The 18182-nt window shown below is 51.3% G+C and overlaps 1 protein-coding gene across 3 annotated transcripts in view; it reads left to right on the top strand.

Moving 5' to 3' along the window:
* Positions 1-18182, top strand: part of bin2a (bridging integrator 2a) — a 23271-nt gene extending 5089 nt beyond the window's left edge. Inside the window, exons 6-18 of one of the 3 annotated variants that reach the window (XM_061902620.1) lie at positions 129-224; positions 325-432; positions 8604-8689; positions 12215-12290; positions 12359-12441; positions 13991-14477; positions 17063-17095; positions 17177-17209; positions 17291-17323; positions 17402-17434; positions 17513-17545; positions 17681-17734; positions 17879-18182. In XM_061902620.1, the coding sequence (XP_061758604.1) occupies positions 129-224; positions 325-432; positions 8604-8689; positions 12215-12290; positions 12359-12441; positions 13991-14477; positions 17063-17095; positions 17177-17209; positions 17291-17323; positions 17402-17434; positions 17513-17545; positions 17681-17716 (1137 nt within the window). In that variant the 3' untranslated portion in view covers positions 17717-17734; positions 17879-18182. The remainder of the gene's footprint in view (positions 1-128; positions 225-324; positions 433-8603; positions 8690-12214; positions 12291-12358; positions 12442-13990; positions 14478-17062; positions 17096-17176; positions 17210-17290; positions 17324-17401; positions 17435-17512; positions 17546-17680; positions 17735-17878) is intronic. The other 2 variants (XM_061902621.1, XM_061902622.1) reach the window with 2 other exon arrangements.

Below are 18182 nucleotides of genomic sequence, written 5' to 3'. Positions count from 1 at the left end.
CCGCCTTCCGCCCGATTGTAGCTGAGATAGGCACCAGCGCCCCCCGCCACCCAAAGTGAATAAGCGGTAGAATGGATGGATGGATATTAATAAAACTAATCATAATAATGATGATGTATGTTGTGAAGGGCGAGGACCTCCTGTGGAACGACTACGAGGTGAAGCTGTTGGACCAGGCAGTACGGACCATGGAGTCCTACGTGGGCCAGTTCCCTGATGTCAGGGTAGGTCCCGCGCTCCCAGCTCAGTGCGTACTGTGCCTCTCAGACCTGAGCGCTAGGATCTTTGCCTTGGATTGTGTGTCCCTAATCACATGTCCTTCAGGAGAAAGTGGCCAAGAGGGGCAGGAAACTGGTTGACTACGACTCGTCCCGACACCACCTGGAAGCCCTGCAGACGGCCAAGAAGAGGGACGACGTCAAGATCAGCAAGGTCAACGTTTATGACACTTTGACCCTTTGCTGTTACCTTTTCAACTACTTTTCTTTATCTTTACACTGCACTGTTTTGCTTTCCTGGCTTGGTTTTCTTATGTCCGGTCGAACCTCAACAATACCACATGAAGGTGCTTGCTTTTTGGCATCTTATTTGTCCAGCTTCCATACTCCTTTTTATACACTTTACAAGAAATACATTGGCGGCAAACTCTGTTGCCTGCTAGCTTGCTGAGATTCTTATTTTGTTAGCGCAGGCAGGATTGAGCAGCGCTTTTATTGGGAATACAAGAACTGCGCAGTCGGTCTTTAGAGTTTTGACGGCAGGTACGGTGTGAGAGTCTGTTGAAATAAAAAGTGTTTCTCGTCATCCTGTCGATCGACCGACACACCTTCTGCCATCGACTGACACACCCACCTCAATCGACCGACACACCTTCTGCCATCGACTGACACACCCACCCCGATCGACCGACACACCTTCTGCGATCGACCAACACACCCACCCTGATCAACCGACACACCTTCTGCGATCGACTGACACACCCACCTCGATCGACCGACACACCTTCTGCGATCGACTGACACACCCACCTCGATCGACCGACACACCTTCTGCGATCGACTGACACACCCACCTCGATCGACCGACACACCTTCTGCGATTGACTGACACACCCTCCACGATCGACTGACACACAGTATCTGCTATCAACCGACACACCCCCCGCTATCCACCGACACACCCCCCGCTATCCACCGACACACCCTCCGCTATCGACCAACACACCTTCAACGATCTACCAGCACACCCTCCGCTATTGACCAACACACCCTCCGCCATCCACCGACACACTTTCTGCCATCCACTGACACACCCTCTGCTATCCACCGACACACCCTCCACAATCGACCGACACACCCTCCGCCATCCACCGACACACCCTCCACAATCGACCGACACACCCTCCGCCATCCACCGACACACCCTCCGCCATCCACCGACACACCCTCCGCCATGTACCAACACACTGTTCGCCATCGACCGTCACACCCTTTGCCATCGACCGACACACCCTTTGCCATCGACCGACACACCATTCGCCATAGACCGACACACCTTCTGCCATCCACTGACACACCCTCTGCCATCGACCAACACACCCTCTGCCATGTACCAACACACTGTTTGCCATCGACCGTCACACCCTTTGCCATCGACCGACACACCCTCCGCCATTGACCGACACACCCTTCGCCATAGACCGACACACCCGTCGCCATCGACCGACACACCCGTCGCCATCGACCGACACACCCTTCGCCATCGACCGACACACCCTCTGCCATCGACCGACACACCCTCCGCTATCAACCGACACACCCTCCGCCATTGACCGACACACTCTCGTCATTGACCGACACACCTTCTGCCATCCACTGACACACCCTCCGCCATGTACCAACACACTGTTCGCCATCGACCGTCACACCCTTTGCCATCGACCGACACACCCTCCGCCATCGACCGACACACCCTTTGCCATCGACCGACACACCCTCCGCCATCGACCGACACACCCTCCGCCATCGACCGACACACCCTCCGCCATCGACCGACACACCCTTTGCCATCGACCGACACACCCTTCGCCATAGACCGACACACCCTTCGCCATCGACCGACACACTCTTCGCCATCGACCGACACACCCTTCGCCATCGACCGACACACCCTTCGCCATCGACCGACACACCCTCCGCCATCGACCGACACACCCTCCGCCATTGACCGACACACCCTCCGCCATCGACCGACACACCCTTTGCCATCGACCGACACACCCTCCGCCATGGATCAACACACCGTTTGCCATCGACCAACACACCCTCCGCCATCGACCGACACACCCTCCGCCATCCACCGACACACCTTCTGCCATCCACCGACACACCCACTGCTATCCACCGACACACCCTCCACAATCGACCAACACACACTCCGCCATCGACCGACACACCCTCCGCCATTGACCGACACACTCTTCGTCATTGACCGACACACCTTCTGCCATCCACTGACACACCCTCTGCCATCGACCGACACACCCTCCGCCATGTACCAACACACTGTTCGCCATCGACCGTCACACCCTCTGCCATCGACCGACACACCCTCCGCCATGTACCAACACACTGTTCGCCATCGACCGTCACACCCTCTGCTCTCGACCGACACACCCTCCGCCATCGACCGACACACCCTCCGCCATCGACCGACACACCCTCCGCCATCAACCGACACACCCTCCGCCATCGACCGACACACCCTCCGCCATCGACCGACACACCCTCCGCCATGTACGGACACACCGTTCGCCATCGACCGACACACCCTTCGCCATCGACCGACACACCCTTCGCCATCGACCGACACACCCTCCGCCATCGACCGACACACCCTCCGCCATCGACCGACACACCCTCCGCCATCGACCGACACACCCTTCGCCATCGACCGACACACCCTTCGCCATCGACCGACACACCCGTCGCCATCGACCGACACACCCTTCGCCATCGACCGACACACCCTTCGCCATAGACCGACACACCCGTCGCCATCGACCGACACACCCGTCGCCATCGACCGACACACCCTTCGCCATCGACCGACACACCCTCTGCCATCGACCGACACACCCTCCGCTATCAACCGACACACCCTCCGCCATTGACCGACACACTCTCGTCATTGACCGACACACCTTCTGCCATCCACTGACACACCCTCCGCCATGTACCAACACACTGTTCGCCATCGACCGTCACACCCTTTGCCATCGACCGACACACCCTCCGCCATCGACCGACACACCCTCCGCCATCGACCGACACACCCTTTGCCATCGACCGACACACCCTTTGCCATCGACCGACACACCCTCCGCCATCGACCGACACACCCTCCGCCATCGACCGACACACCCTCCGCCATCGACCGACACACCCTTTGCCATCGACCGACACACCCTTCGCCATAGACCGACACACCCTTCGCCATCGACCGACACACTCTTCGCCATCGACCGACACACCCTTCGCCATCGACCGACACACCCTTCGCCATCGACCGACACACCCTCCGCCATCGACCGACACACCCTCCGCCATTGACCGACACACCCTCCGCCATTGACCGACACACCCTTTGCCATCGACCGACACACCCTCCGCCATGGATCAACACACCGTTTGCCATCGACCGACACACCCTCCGCCATCGACCGACACACCCTCCGCCATCGACCGACACACCCTCCGCCATCCACCGACACACCCACTGCTATCCACCGACACACCCTCCACAATCGACCAACACACACTCCGCCATCGACCGACACACCCTCCGCCATTGACCGACACACTCTTCGTCATTGACCGACACACCTTCTGCCATCCACTGACACACCCTCTGCCATCGACCGACACACCCTCTGCCATCGACCGACACACCCTCCGCCATGTACCAACACACTGTTCGCCATCGACCGTCACACCCTCTGCCATCGACCGACACACCCTCCGCCATGTACCAACACACTGTTCGCCATCGACCGTCACACCCTCTGCTCTCGACCGACACACCCTCCGCCATCGACCGACACACCCTCCGCCATCGACCGACACACCCTCCGCCATCAACCGACACACCCTCCGCCATCGACCGACACACCCTCCGCCATCGACCGACACACCCTCCGCCATGTACGGACACACCGTTCGCCATCGACCGACACACCCTTCGCCATCGACCGACACACCCTTCGCCATCGACCGACACACCCTCCGCCATCGACCGACACACCCTCCGCCATCGACCGACACACCCTTCGCCATCGACCGACACACCCTTTGCCATCGACCGACACACCCTCCGCCATGGATCAACACACCGTTTGCCATCGACCAACACACCCTCCGCCATCGACCGACACACCCTCCGCCATCCACCGACACACCTTCTGCCATCCACCGACACACCCACTGCTATCCACCGACACACCCTCCACAATCGACCAACACACACTCCGCCATCGACCGACACACCCTCCGCCATTGACCGACACACTCTTCGTCATTGACCGACACACCTTCTGCCATCCACTGACACACCCTCTGCCATCGACCGACACACCCTCCGCCATGTACCAACACACTGTTCGCCATCGACCGTCACACCCTCTGCCATCGACCGACACACCCTCCGCCATGTACCAACACACTGTTCGCCATCGACCGTCACACCCTCTGCTCTCGACCGACACACCCTCCGCCATCGACCGACACACCCTCCGCCATCGACCGACACACCCTCCGCCATCAACCGACACACCCTCCGCCATCGACCGACACACCCTCCGCCATCGACCGACACACCCTATGCCATGTACGGACACACCGTTCGCCATCGACCGACACACCCTTCGCCATCGACCGACACACCCTTCGCCATCGACCGACACACCCTCCGCCATCGACCGACACACCCTCCGCCATCGACCGACACACCCTTCGCCATCGACCGACACACCCTTCGCCATCGACCGACACACCCGTCGCCATCGACCGACACACCCTTCGCCATCGACCGACACACCCTTCGCCATAGACCGACACACCGGTCGCCATCGACCGACACACCCGTCGCCATCGACCGACACACCCTTCGCCATCGACCGACACACCCTTTGCCATCGACCGACACACCCTCCGCCATCGACCGACACACCCTCCGCCATCGACCGACACACCCTCCGCCATCGACCGACACACCCTTTGCCATCGACCGACACACCCTTCGCCATAGACCGACACACCCTTCGCCATCGACCGACACACCCTCCGCCATCAACCGACACACCCTCCGCCATCGACCGACACACCCTCCGCCATCGACCGACACACCCTCCGCCATCGACCGACACACCCTCCGCCATCAACCGACACACCCTCCGCCATCGACCGACACACCCTCCGCCATCGACCGACACACCCTATGCCATGTACGGACACACCGTTCGCCATCGACCGACACACCCTTCGCCATCGACCGACACACCCTTCGCCATCGACCGACACACCCTCCGCCATCGACCGACACACCCTCCGCCATCGACCGACACACCCTTCGCCATCGACCGACACACCCTTCGCCATCGACCGACACACCCGTCGCCATCGACCGACACACCCTTCGCCATCGACCGACACACCCTTCGCCATAGACCGACACACCGGTCGCCATCGACCGACACACCCGTCGCCATCGACCGACACACCCTTCGCCATCGACCGACACACCCTTTGCCATCGACCGACACACCCTCCGCCATCGACCGACACACCCTCCGCCATCGACCGACACACCCTCCGCCATCGACCGACACACCCTTTGCCATCGACCGACACACCCTTCGCCATAGACCGACACACCCTTCGCCATCGACCGACACACCCTCCGCCATCAACCGACACACCCTCCGCCATCGACCGACACACCCTCCGCCATCGACCGACACACCCTATGCCATGTACGGACACACCGTTCGCCATCGACCGACACACCCTTCGCCATCGACCGACACACCCTTCGCCATCGACCGACACACCCTCCGCCATCGACCGACACACCCTCCGCCATCGACCGACACACCCTTCGCCATCGACCGACACACCCTTCGCCATCGACCGACACACCCGTCGCCATCGACCGACACACCCTTCGCCATCGACCGACACACCCTTCGCCATAGACCGACACACCGGTCGCCATCGACCGACACACCCGTCGCCATCGACCGACACACCCTTCGCCATCGACCGACACACCCTTTGCCATCGACCGACACACCCTCCGCCATCGACCGACACACCCTCCGCCATCGACCGACACACCCTCCGCCATCGACCGACACACCCTTTGCCATCGACCGACACACCCTTCGCCATAGACCGACACACCCTTCGCCATCGACCGACACACTCTTCGCCATCGACCGACACACCCTTCGCCATCGACCGACACACCCTTCGCCATCGACCGACACACCCTTCGCCATCGACCGACACACCCTCCGCCATCGACCGACACACCCTCCGCCATTGACCGACACACCCTCCGCCATTGACCGACACACCCTTTGCCATCGACCGACACACCCTCCGCCATGGATCAACACACCGTTTGCCATCGACCGACACACCCTCCGCCATCGACCGACACACCCTCCGCCATCGACCGACACACCCTCCGCCATCCACCGACACACCCACTGCTATCCACCGACACACCCTCCACAATCGACCAACACACACTCCGCCATCGACCGACACACCCTCCGCCATTGACCGACACACTCTTCGTCATTGACCGACACACCTTCTGCCATCCACTGACACACCCTCTGCCATCGACCGACACACCCTCTGCCATCGACCGACACACCCTCCGCCATGTACCAACACACTGTTCGCCATCGACCGTCACACCCTCTGCCATCGACCGACACACCCTCCGCCATGTACCAACACACTGTTCGCCATCGACCGTCACACCCTCTGCTCTCGACCGACACACCCTCCGCCATCGACCGACACACCCTCCGCCATCGACCGACACACCCTCCGCCATCAACCGACACACCCTCCGCCATCGACCGACACACCCTCCGCCATCGACCGACACACCCTCCGCCATGTACGGACACACCGTTCGCCATCGACCGACACACCCTTCGCCATCGACCGACACACCCTTCGCCATCGACCGACACACCCTCCGCCATCGACCGACACACCCTCCGCCATCGACCGACACACCCTTCGCCATCGACCGACACACCCTTCGCCATCGACCGACACACCCTCCGCCATCGACCGACACACCCTCCGCCATCGACCGACACACCCTTCGCCATCGACCGACACACCCTCCGCCATCGACCGACACACCCTTCGCCATCGACCGACACACCCTTCGCCATCGACCGACACACCCTCCGCCATCGACCGACACACCCTCCGCCATCGACCGACACACCCTCCGCCATCGACCGACACACCCTCCGCCATAGACCGACACACCCCTTCGCCATCGACCGACCCACTCTTCGCCATCGACCGACACACCCTCCGCCATGTACAAACACACCCTTCGCCATCGACCGACACACCCTTCGCCATCGACCGACACACCTTCCGCCATGTACAAACACACCGTTCGCCATCCACCGTCACACCCTTCGCCATCGACCGACCACCCTCCGCCATCGACCGACACACCCTCCGCCATCGACCGACACACCCTCCGCCATGTACAAACACACCGTTCGCCATCCACCGTCACACCCTCCGCCATCGACCGACACACCCTCCGCCATCGACCGACACACCCTCCGCCATCGACCGACACACCCTCCGACATCGACCGACACACCCTCCGCCATCGACCGACACACCCTCCGCCATCGACCGACACACCCTCCGCCATCGACCGACACACCCTCCGCCATCGACCGACACACTCTTCGCCATTGAGCGACACACCTTTCGCCATTGACCGACACACCCTTCGCCATTGACCGACACACCCTTCGCCATTGACCGACACACCCTCCGCCATCGACCAACACACCCTCCGCCATCGACCGACACACCCTCCGCCATGTACAAACACACCGTTCACCATCCACCGTCACACCCTTCGCCATCGACCGACACACCCTCCGCCATCGACCGACACACCCTCCGCCATCGACCGACACACCCTCCGCCATCCACCGTCACACCCTCCGCCATCGACCGACACACCCCCGCCATCGACCGACACACCCTCCGCCATCCACCGACACACCCTCCGCCATCGACCGACACACCCTCCACAATCGACCAACACACACTCCGCCATAGACCGACACACCCTTCGCCATCGACTGCCACACCCTCCGCTATCGACTTAGTGGGCACCCCTGCCCCCTTCCAAAGCCATGACGGGTGCCTTTGCCTCAGCTGGCCACTTGATGGCACTGCTGCTCACCTTCTCCCTGTTTATGCAACCAAGCTGCTGTTCATGCTGTGAAAGTGATGCCACCTGTCCTGTGCTGGCAGGCAGAAGAAGAGATGACCAGCACCAAGCGTGTCTACGACGCCATCAACAGCGAGCTGAAAGAGGAGCTGCCTGAGCTGCATGAAAGGTCCTCTCACCCCTCTCACACATGTCATCATCATAGCTGCCGTTGTTCTTGCGGGGTTCGTACGGGTGCTTAAAAACCTTGAAAATGTTGTGTTTTCAAGGTTTGAAAAATGCTTGAGTTTTGGGTGAAGTGCTTGTGACTGCTTGGAAATGTTCATCATATTTCTCGGCAGTCTGACTTAATCGGCTAATTATAAAACGGAAAAAAATAAAATAAGTTGCCTTATAAATGATAGCTACACACTTGATCGGTTGGCTTAGCATGAGCCCTTACATTAGGTCAGTGTTTTTCAACCACTGTGCCGTGGCACACTAGTCTGGTGTGCCGTGGAAGATGATCTAATTCCACCTGTTTGGGTTCAAATGTTTTTTTTTTTGCAAACCAGTAATTATAGTCTCCAAATGATGTGTTGTTGTTTAGTGTCAGTGCTGAGTATCTGTGTAATACTCTTCCATATCAGTAGGTGGCAACAAGTAGCTAATTGCTTTGTAGATGTCAGGAACAGCGGGAGGCAGGGTGCAGGTAAAATGTTTCTAATGCTTAAACCAAAAATAAAGGTGAGTGCGGCTAATAAAAGGCATTGAAGCTTAGGGAAGGCTATGCAGAACGAAACTAAAACTGAACTGGCTACAAAGTAAACAAAAACAGAATGCTGGACGACAGCAAAGACTTACTGTGGAAAATGACAAATTCAAACGTGGACCAAATCCATGTGTAGATTGTTGCAAAGAACAGAAAAAGGAAAATAATTCTGATATTTGTATTTATATATATATATATATATATATATATATATGTATATATATATATATATATATATATATATATATATATATATATATATATATAATCATCAGAATACCTTTATTATCATTGCCGGGAAACAACAAAATTGAGTGGCAATCCATATATCAGATTGCATATTTAATGACCACACACCCCCCACCCCCTACACATTTCTATTACATATAAGATGTCCGGGGCTAATAGAGGTGTGGAAATTTATGTTTTGTGTAACACACACACACACACAGACACAGCAGGCCTAGACAGGAGGACAGCGTCGGTACAAAGAACATCAGAGGGTGAAATGTGCGACAAAATGAGAGCAGACAGTGTAGACAAACAATTTCGCAACCTTGTGTGGGAACCGCGGGTGCAGAAACACAAAAAAAGAATCCATTTGGGATGCAGAAACTGGCTGAGAAATTTTGCGGGCAACGTTCATATTGTTGTTACTCAGCCAGCGTTTGCGGATCTGATGGACCCGTTGTACTTTGTGGCTTTCTATGCCTCACAATCAAACACTTTTCTGTTCAAATACTGAACGTATGTTTATTGGGATAAGGTAAACATCTGTCAAAGAGGACAGAGTGTAAGTACACAGATCATAGTGTCAAAATGTGCGAGAAAATGAGAGCAGACAGTGTTGACACACAATGTTGCAACTTTGTGCGGGAACCGCGGGTGCAGAAACACCAAAGAAGAATCCCTGTAGGATGCAGAAACTGGCGGAGAAATTATCCGGGCAACGTTCATATTGTTGTTACTCAGCCAGCGTTTGTTGGTCTTTTGGACCCGTTGCATATTGTGGCTTTTAATGCCTCAAATTTAACCACTTTTATGTTAAAATACTGAACAGATGTTTACCTTATCCCAATAAACATCTGTTCAGTCTTCTATTCAGGGATTCTTCTTTTGTGTTTCTGCACCTGCGGTTCCTGCACAAGGTTGCAACTTTGTGTGTCAACACTGTCTGCTCTCTTTTGCTCGCATTTTAACACGTTTTGTGTACCTACACAATACTGAACAGATGTTTATTGGGATAAGGTAAACATCTGTTCAGTATTTGAACAAAAAAGTGTTTGATTGTGAGGCATTAAAACCATAAATTGCAACGGGTTCATCAGACCATGAATTGATTAACGTGGACCCCATCTTAAACAAATTGAAAAACTTATTCGGGTGTTATCATTCAGTGGTCAATTGTACGGAATATGTACTGAACTGTGAAATCTACTAATAAAAGTATCAATCAATCAATCAAAAACCCACAAACGCCGGCTAAGTAACAACAATATGCACGTTGCCCGGAAAATTTCTGCCAGTTTCTGCATCCCAAAGGTATTTTTCTTTGGTGTTTCTGCACCCGCGGTTCCCACACAAGGTTGTGAAATTGTTTGTCAGCAGTGTCTGCTCTCATTTTCTCGCACAATTTGACCCTCTGATGTGCTGTACACTCTGTCCTCCTTGACAGATGATGACTTTATCCCAATAAACATCTGTTCAGTATTTGAACAGAAAAGTGTTTGATTGTGAGGCATTAAAAGCCACAAAATGCAAGGGATCCGTCAGACCCACAAACACTGGCTGAGTAACAACAATATGCACGTTGCCCGGAAAATTTCTGCCAGTCCCTGCATCCCACAGGTATTCTTCTTTGGTGTTTTTGCACCCGCGGTTCCCACACAAGGTTGTGAAATTGTTTATCAGCACTGACTGCTCTCATTTTCTCGCACATTTTGACCCTTTAATGTGCTGTACACTCTGTCCTCCTCGACAGATGATGACCTCATCCCAATAAACATCTGTTCAGTATTTGAACAGAAAACTGTTTGATTGTGAGGCATTAAAAGCCACAAAATGCAAGGGGTCCGTCAGACCCACAAACGCTGGCTGAATAACAACAATATGCACGTTGCCCGGAAAATTTTTGCCAGTCTCTGCATCCCACAGGTATTCTTCTTTGGTGTTTTTGCACCCGCGGTTCCCACACAAGGTTGTGAAATTGTTTATCAGCACTGTCTGCTCTCATTTTCTCGCACAATTTGACCCTTTAATGTGCTGTACACTCTGTCCTCCTCGACAGATGATGACCTCATCCCAATAAACATCTGTTCAGTATTTGAACAGAAAACTGTTTGATTGTGAGGCATTAAAAGCCACAAAATGCAAGGGGTCCGTCAGACCCACAAACGCTGGCTGAATAACAACAATATGCACGTTGCCCGGAAAATTTTTGCCAGTCTCTGCATCCCACAGGTATTCTTCTTTGGTGTTTTTGCACCCGCGGTTCCCACACAAGGTTGTGAAATTATTTATCAGCACTGTCTGCTCTCATTTTCTCGCACAATTTGACCCTCTGATGTGCTGTACACTCTGTCCTCCTTGACAGATGATGACCTTATCCCAATAAACATCTGTTCAGTATTTGAACAGAAAAGTGTTTGATTGGGAGGCATTAAAAGCCACAAAATGCAAGGGGTCCGTCAGACCCACAAACGCTGGCTGAGTAACAACAACATGAACATTTTACAAGGGGTTAATAACTGCTGGTTCAATGTTAAGACTTAATTTTAGCAGATTTTCCGTATTTTTCCTACATACAGCGTTAGGTGACCTCAAACAACAAAGCAATGGATTGATTGGGAACTGGAAAATTGGTCCTGAAAGTCCTTAAGTGCTTGAATTTGTCCGTAGAAAAGGTGTGCATGTCTCGGTTTCACGTTACGTTTGCTTCCTTAGCCGCATCGGATGCTACGTGACGGTCTTCTCCGCCGTATCCAGCGTGCGAGATGTCTTCTACCGAGAGATGCGGACGGTAGGTGGCCTGAGGGACGGACGCACGGCAAAGAAGTTTTGTTTTGACGCCAGCCTGGTCTCTGTCAGCTCAACATGGACCTGGACAACGTGCTGAAGGAACTGCAGGCTCAGCATCCGGACAAAGTGTTCGCGGTTCATGGGGTGCAAAGGTGAGGGAATTTACAAACCCCGTTTCCATTTGAGTGATTTCTCCAGATTCTCTGAACCTTTTGATGATAGTACGGAGCGTAGATGCTGAAATCCCTAAATTCTTTGTTGAGAAATGTTGTTCTTCAACAAATTGCTCAGGCATTTGTTGACAAAGTGGTGACCCTCAACCCGTCCTTGTTTGTGAACGACTGAGCATTTCACGGAAGCTTGCTTTTATACCCAATCATGGCACCCACCTGTTCCCAATCAGCCTGCTCACCTGTGGGATGTTCCAAAAAAAAGTGTTTGACGGGCATTCCTCAACTTTCTCAGTCTTTTTTGCCACTCGTGCCAGCTTTTTTTTGAAACATGTTGCAGGCATCCATCCATCCATTTCCTACCGCTTATTCCCTTTTGGGGTCGCGGGGGGCGCTGGCACCTATCTCAGCTACAATCGGGCGGAAGGCGGGGTACACCCTGGACAAGTCGCCACCTCATCGCAGCATGTTGCAGGCATCACATTCTAAATGAGCCAATATTTGCACAAAAAAAAAAATAACAAAGCTTACAGTACCAGTTCGACCCCCGACCCCCCCCCGCTACTCCATAAGGGACAAGCGGTAGAAAAATGGAGGGATGAGTTAAATTACATTACGTTGCATTAATTTACATTAGATTGCATTCAATTAAATTCACTTGCATTAAATTGTATTGAATTGCATTACATGAAGTTGAATAACATCAATTTACATTCAAATTGAATGACATTACAATGATTACATTGAATTGTATTTCATTATCATCCATCCATCCATTTCTTACCGCTTGTCCCTTTTCGGGTTAACAAATTAAATGTCATTACATGATGTTACATTCAATTAAAGAGACTTACACTACATCAAAGTACAGTATATGACATAATTTGCCTTATATTAAATGGAATGATATTATATTACATCACTTTAAATTACATCACATAATACAAATAATTTATTACACAAATTACATTACATTAAATTGAATGACATTACATTGATGTACATTAAGTTACATAAAACTGAATTATATTAAAAAAAACGTACACTACATTGACTTAAATGACATTCATTTAAATTGTACTTAATTTAAATGACCTGACATAAAAAGGAATTTAATTAGTTAGTATTGTTTCCTTAAAAGAAAGCAAATACATGCTTAGTTTATTCAAATTAATTCAATATTTTTTTTATTTTTGATTTATAATATTTTTATTTATTTAATTAAATGTAATCCAATATTTAAATGACTTTCCTTGGGCGTCGCTGCCAGTACTCTTGTTTTGAAAATTATGAAATTCTACTTCCTGTTTAGCCCTTGGAACAAAAACTACATTTATTTATTTATTTCTGTTGTCTTTTAATTAGTTAACTGACGTCCTTAACGAACGAATATTAAACAATGAATGAAGAAAATCCGTGTGCTGCATAGCAACAATCAACTCTGGCTGTGGCTGTAGGCAACCTCCTGTTTGACCCCCCCCCCCCCCCCCCCCACACACACACAAGGTGTGTAATGAGTGGCATGTTGCAGGTTGGGCTCCCTGAGGAGACGCACCCTGTTGTCCCCCAAGGCCTGGAAGTCCAGTTTCTCAGACTTCCACCGGGGCTACAACCCCAACAAGAGGTTCAGTTTCCGCTCTCCGGAAAAACCTCGCCACGGGTCCTTGTCCAGGGAGAGCGCCGCCGCCGTCGCCGTGGTGCCGCTGACCCCTACCCCGGAGAGTCCCGCCTCTGAGTCTAGGGGGTCCAGCCGCCACCAGGCGCACGCCCCCGCCGAGGCCAGGGAAAATCAGGCGGCCGATCAGGAGCCGGACGACGGTAGCGAGGACTCGAAGGCGCCGGAGAAGACCGAGGACGCCGCGGCGGCGAGCGAGAGCAGCTGTGACCTCAACAACTCCTGTGAGTCTCCGAGTCTGGACTTGCAGCTGGGAGAGGTCCCACCAGACCTGAGTCTGGACTCCCTCAAGGTCAACGGACTGGAGGACGGACACTCTCAGGACCTGGACCTTCCACGCCAGGTGGGAACTTTTGCTCTATTTCCACTGGCCCAAAACCTGTTGTTGGGCAGCAGGCTTTGCTACACATCTTAAAATAAAGCTCTGCCAACTAGCGGTCCGCCACAGAGGTGCTAGTTTGATCATTTATTTTCTTTCAGCTAATATGCTAACTTAAAATTGTGTAGCTGTTAAATTCTGATATCTTTAATGTTAGCATGTAGCTTGCACTATAAAGTGCGAGCTACACGCTAACATTAAAGTGCGAGCTACACGCTAACATTAAAGTGCGAGCTACACGCTAACATTAAAGTGCGAGCTACACGCTAACATGAAAGTGCGAGTTACACGTTAACATTAATGTTAGCATGTAGCTCGCAAGGTTAGTAACAGTAGCTACGTGCTCACATTAAAGTGCGAGCTACACGCTAACAGGAAAGTGCGAACTACACGCCAACGTTAGTGTTATAGGGTAGCTTGCAAGGTTAGTAACAGTAGCTACGTGCTCACATTAAAGTGCGAGCTACACGCTTACATTAAAGTGCGAGTTACACGATAACATGAACGTGCGAACTACACGCCAACATTAATGTTAGCGTGTAGCTCACAAGGTTAGTAACATTAGCTACATGCTCACATTTAGGTGCGAGCTACACGCTAACATGGCACTCGCATATTCACTGTTCAAGGTTAGTAACACTAGCTACGTGCTAACATGAAAGTGTGAGCTACACGCTAACATTAAAGCCCCAGCTACATGCTAACATGAAAGGGTGAGCTAAACGCTAACATTAAAGCCCCAGCTACATGCTAACATGAAAGTCTGAGTTACACGCTAACATTAAAGTGCAAGCTACACGCTAACATTAAAGTGCGAGCTACATGCTAACATGAAAGTACGAGCTACACGCTAACATTAAAGTGCGAGTTACACGCTAACATGAAAGTGCGAGCTACACGCTAACATTAAAGTGTGAGCTACACGCTAACGGGAAAGTGCGAACTACACACCAACATTAGTGTTAACGTGTAGCTCGCAGGGTTAGTAACAGTAGCTACGTGCTCACATTAAAGTGCGAGCTACATGCTAACATTAAAGTGCGAGTTACACGCTAACATGAAAGTGTGAGCTACACGCTAACATTAAAGTGTGAGCTACACGCTTACATTAAAGTGTGAGCTACACGCTAACAGGAAAGTGCGAACTACACGCAAACAATGTTAGCGTGTAGCTCGCAAGGTTAGTAACAGTAGCTACGTGCTCACATTAAAGTGCGAGCTACGCGCTGACATTAAAGTGTGAGCTACACGCTAACAGGAAAGTGCGAACCACACGCCAACATTAGTGTTAGCGTGTAGCTCGCAAGGTTAGTAACAGTAGCTACGTGCTCACATTAAAGTGCGAGCTACACGCTAACATGAAGGTGCGCGCTACATGCTAACATTAAAGTGCAAGCTACACTCTAACATGAAAGTGCGAGCAACATGCTAATATTAAAGTGCGAGCTACACGCTAACATGAAAGTGCGAGCTAAACGCCAACATTAATGTTAGCGTATAGCTCGCACTTTCATGTTAGTGTATAGCTCGCACTTTCATGTTAGCGTGTAGCTCGCACTTTCATGTTATCGTGTAGCTCGCACTTTCATGTTAGCGTGTAGCTCGCACTTTCATGTTGGCACATAGCTAGTGTTACTAAGCTTGAACAGTGTAAAAATGCGAGTGTCATGTTAGCATGTAGCTCGCATTTTAATGTGAGCACGTAGATAGTGTTACTAAGCTTGAACAGTTCAAATGTGAGTGTCATGTTAGCATGTAGCTCGCACTTTAATGTTAGCATGTGGCTAGTGTTACTAACTTTGAACAGTTCAAATGTGAGTGTCATGTTAGCATGTAGCTCGCACTTTAATGTTAGCACGTGGCTAGTGTTACTAACCTTGAACAGTGTGAAAATGTTAGTGTAATGGTAGCATGTAGCTTACATAGCTATGCTAGTGTTGCCGAGCTTGATGTTAACATATGTTTGCATGTAGTTCGCACTTTAATGTTAGCATGTAGCTATTGTTACTAACCTTGAACAGTTGAAATGTGAGTGTCATGTTAGCATGTAGTTTGCACTTTAATGTTAGCATGTAGCTATTGTTACTAACCTTGAACAGTTAAAATGTTAGTGTTATGTTAACATGTAGCTTACACTTCAATGTTAGCGCATAGCTCGCATTTCAATGTTAGCGTTTAGCTCACACTTCAACATTAGCGTGTAGCTTCCACTTTAATGTTAGCGTGTAGCTCCCACTTTAATGTTAGAATATAGCTAGTGTTACTAACCTTGAAGGGTGTTAACAAACGAGTGAGTGTACTGTTAGCATCCAGTAGAATATTACTACAAGTGTCTGACTTGTAAACACACTTCCAATCAGAGTTTTTATTGTCCTTCCAGGACCTTCCTGCAGACTCCAAACACACTTCGAATATGAATTTTTATTGTCCTTCCAGGACCTTCCCGCAGACGCCAAACACACTACGAATATGAGTTTTTATTGTCCTTCCAGGACCTCCCCGCAGACTCCAAAAAAACTTCTAATATGAGGGTTTTTTTGTCCTTCCAGGACCTTCCCGCAGACGCCAAACACACTTCGAATGTGAGTTTTTATTGTCCTTCCAGGACCTTCCCTCTGACTCCAAACACACTTCTAATATGAGTTTTTTTATTGTCCTTCCAGGACCTTCCAGCAGAAGCCAAACACACTGCGAATGTGAGTTTTTACTGTCCTTCCAGGACCTTCCCTCTGACTCCAAACACACTTCTAATATGAGTTTTTTTATTGTCCTTCCAGGACCTTCCCGCCGACGCCAAACACACTTCGAATGTGAGTTTTTATTGTCCTTCTAGGACCTTCCTTCTGACTCCAAACACACTTTAATAAGAGTTTTTATTGTCCTTCCAGGACCTTCCCGCAGACGCCAAACACACTTCGAATGTGAGTTTTTATTGTCCTTCCAGGACCTTCCATCTGACGCCAAACACACTTCTAATATGAGTTTTATTGTCCTTCCAGGACCTTCCCGCAGACGTCAAACACACTTCGAATGTGAGTTTTTATTGTCCTTCCAGGACCTTCCCTCTGACGCCAAACACACTTCTAATATGAGTTTGTATTGTCCTTCCAGGACCTTCCTGCATACTCCAAACACACTTCTAATATGAGTTTTTATTGTCCTTCCAGGACCTCCCTGCTGACTCCAAAAGCACAGAAGTGTGACGACTCACTCCCTCAAAGGTTTGCTTCCATCGACCATTTTCTACCGCTTGTCCCTTTGGGCTTCCTCCTCACAGATCTAATTGTCTGCCATCTTTGACCCCGTCCCTTCCTGTGCTGTCCTGTCCTGTCCTGTCCTGTCCTGTCCTGTCCATGTGTGAACAGCTGCTGCAGAGGAAGGAGGAGCGAGAGGAGCATCTGTCGTCCAACGCCATCTTTGATCCTCAGCCTGGTTTTTTATGTAGTCTACCAGTATTGTGTTACTAATCATAAAGTTTAGTGTACTACTACTGTACATCTATAACTAATTATAAAGTTTAGTGTACCAGTACTGTACAAGCAAGAATTACTAATCATAAAGTTTATTGTACTATTATTGTACTAATCATTATAATCCCAGAGAGACAATATTTGCTGCTAATATATTTGATATTTTCATTTGACAGTAAAGCATCTTTTATGATCATTT

The sequence above is a fragment of the Nerophis ophidion genome, linkage group LG06 (genome assembly GCF_033978795.1).
Source record: "Nerophis ophidion isolate RoL-2023_Sa linkage group LG06, RoL_Noph_v1.0, whole genome shotgun sequence".
NCBI lineage: Eukaryota > Metazoa > Chordata > Actinopteri > Syngnathiformes > Syngnathidae > Nerophis > Nerophis ophidion.
Note: the sequence above shows the minus strand (reverse complement) of the source record. Positions and strands in the feature narration are given on the sequence as shown.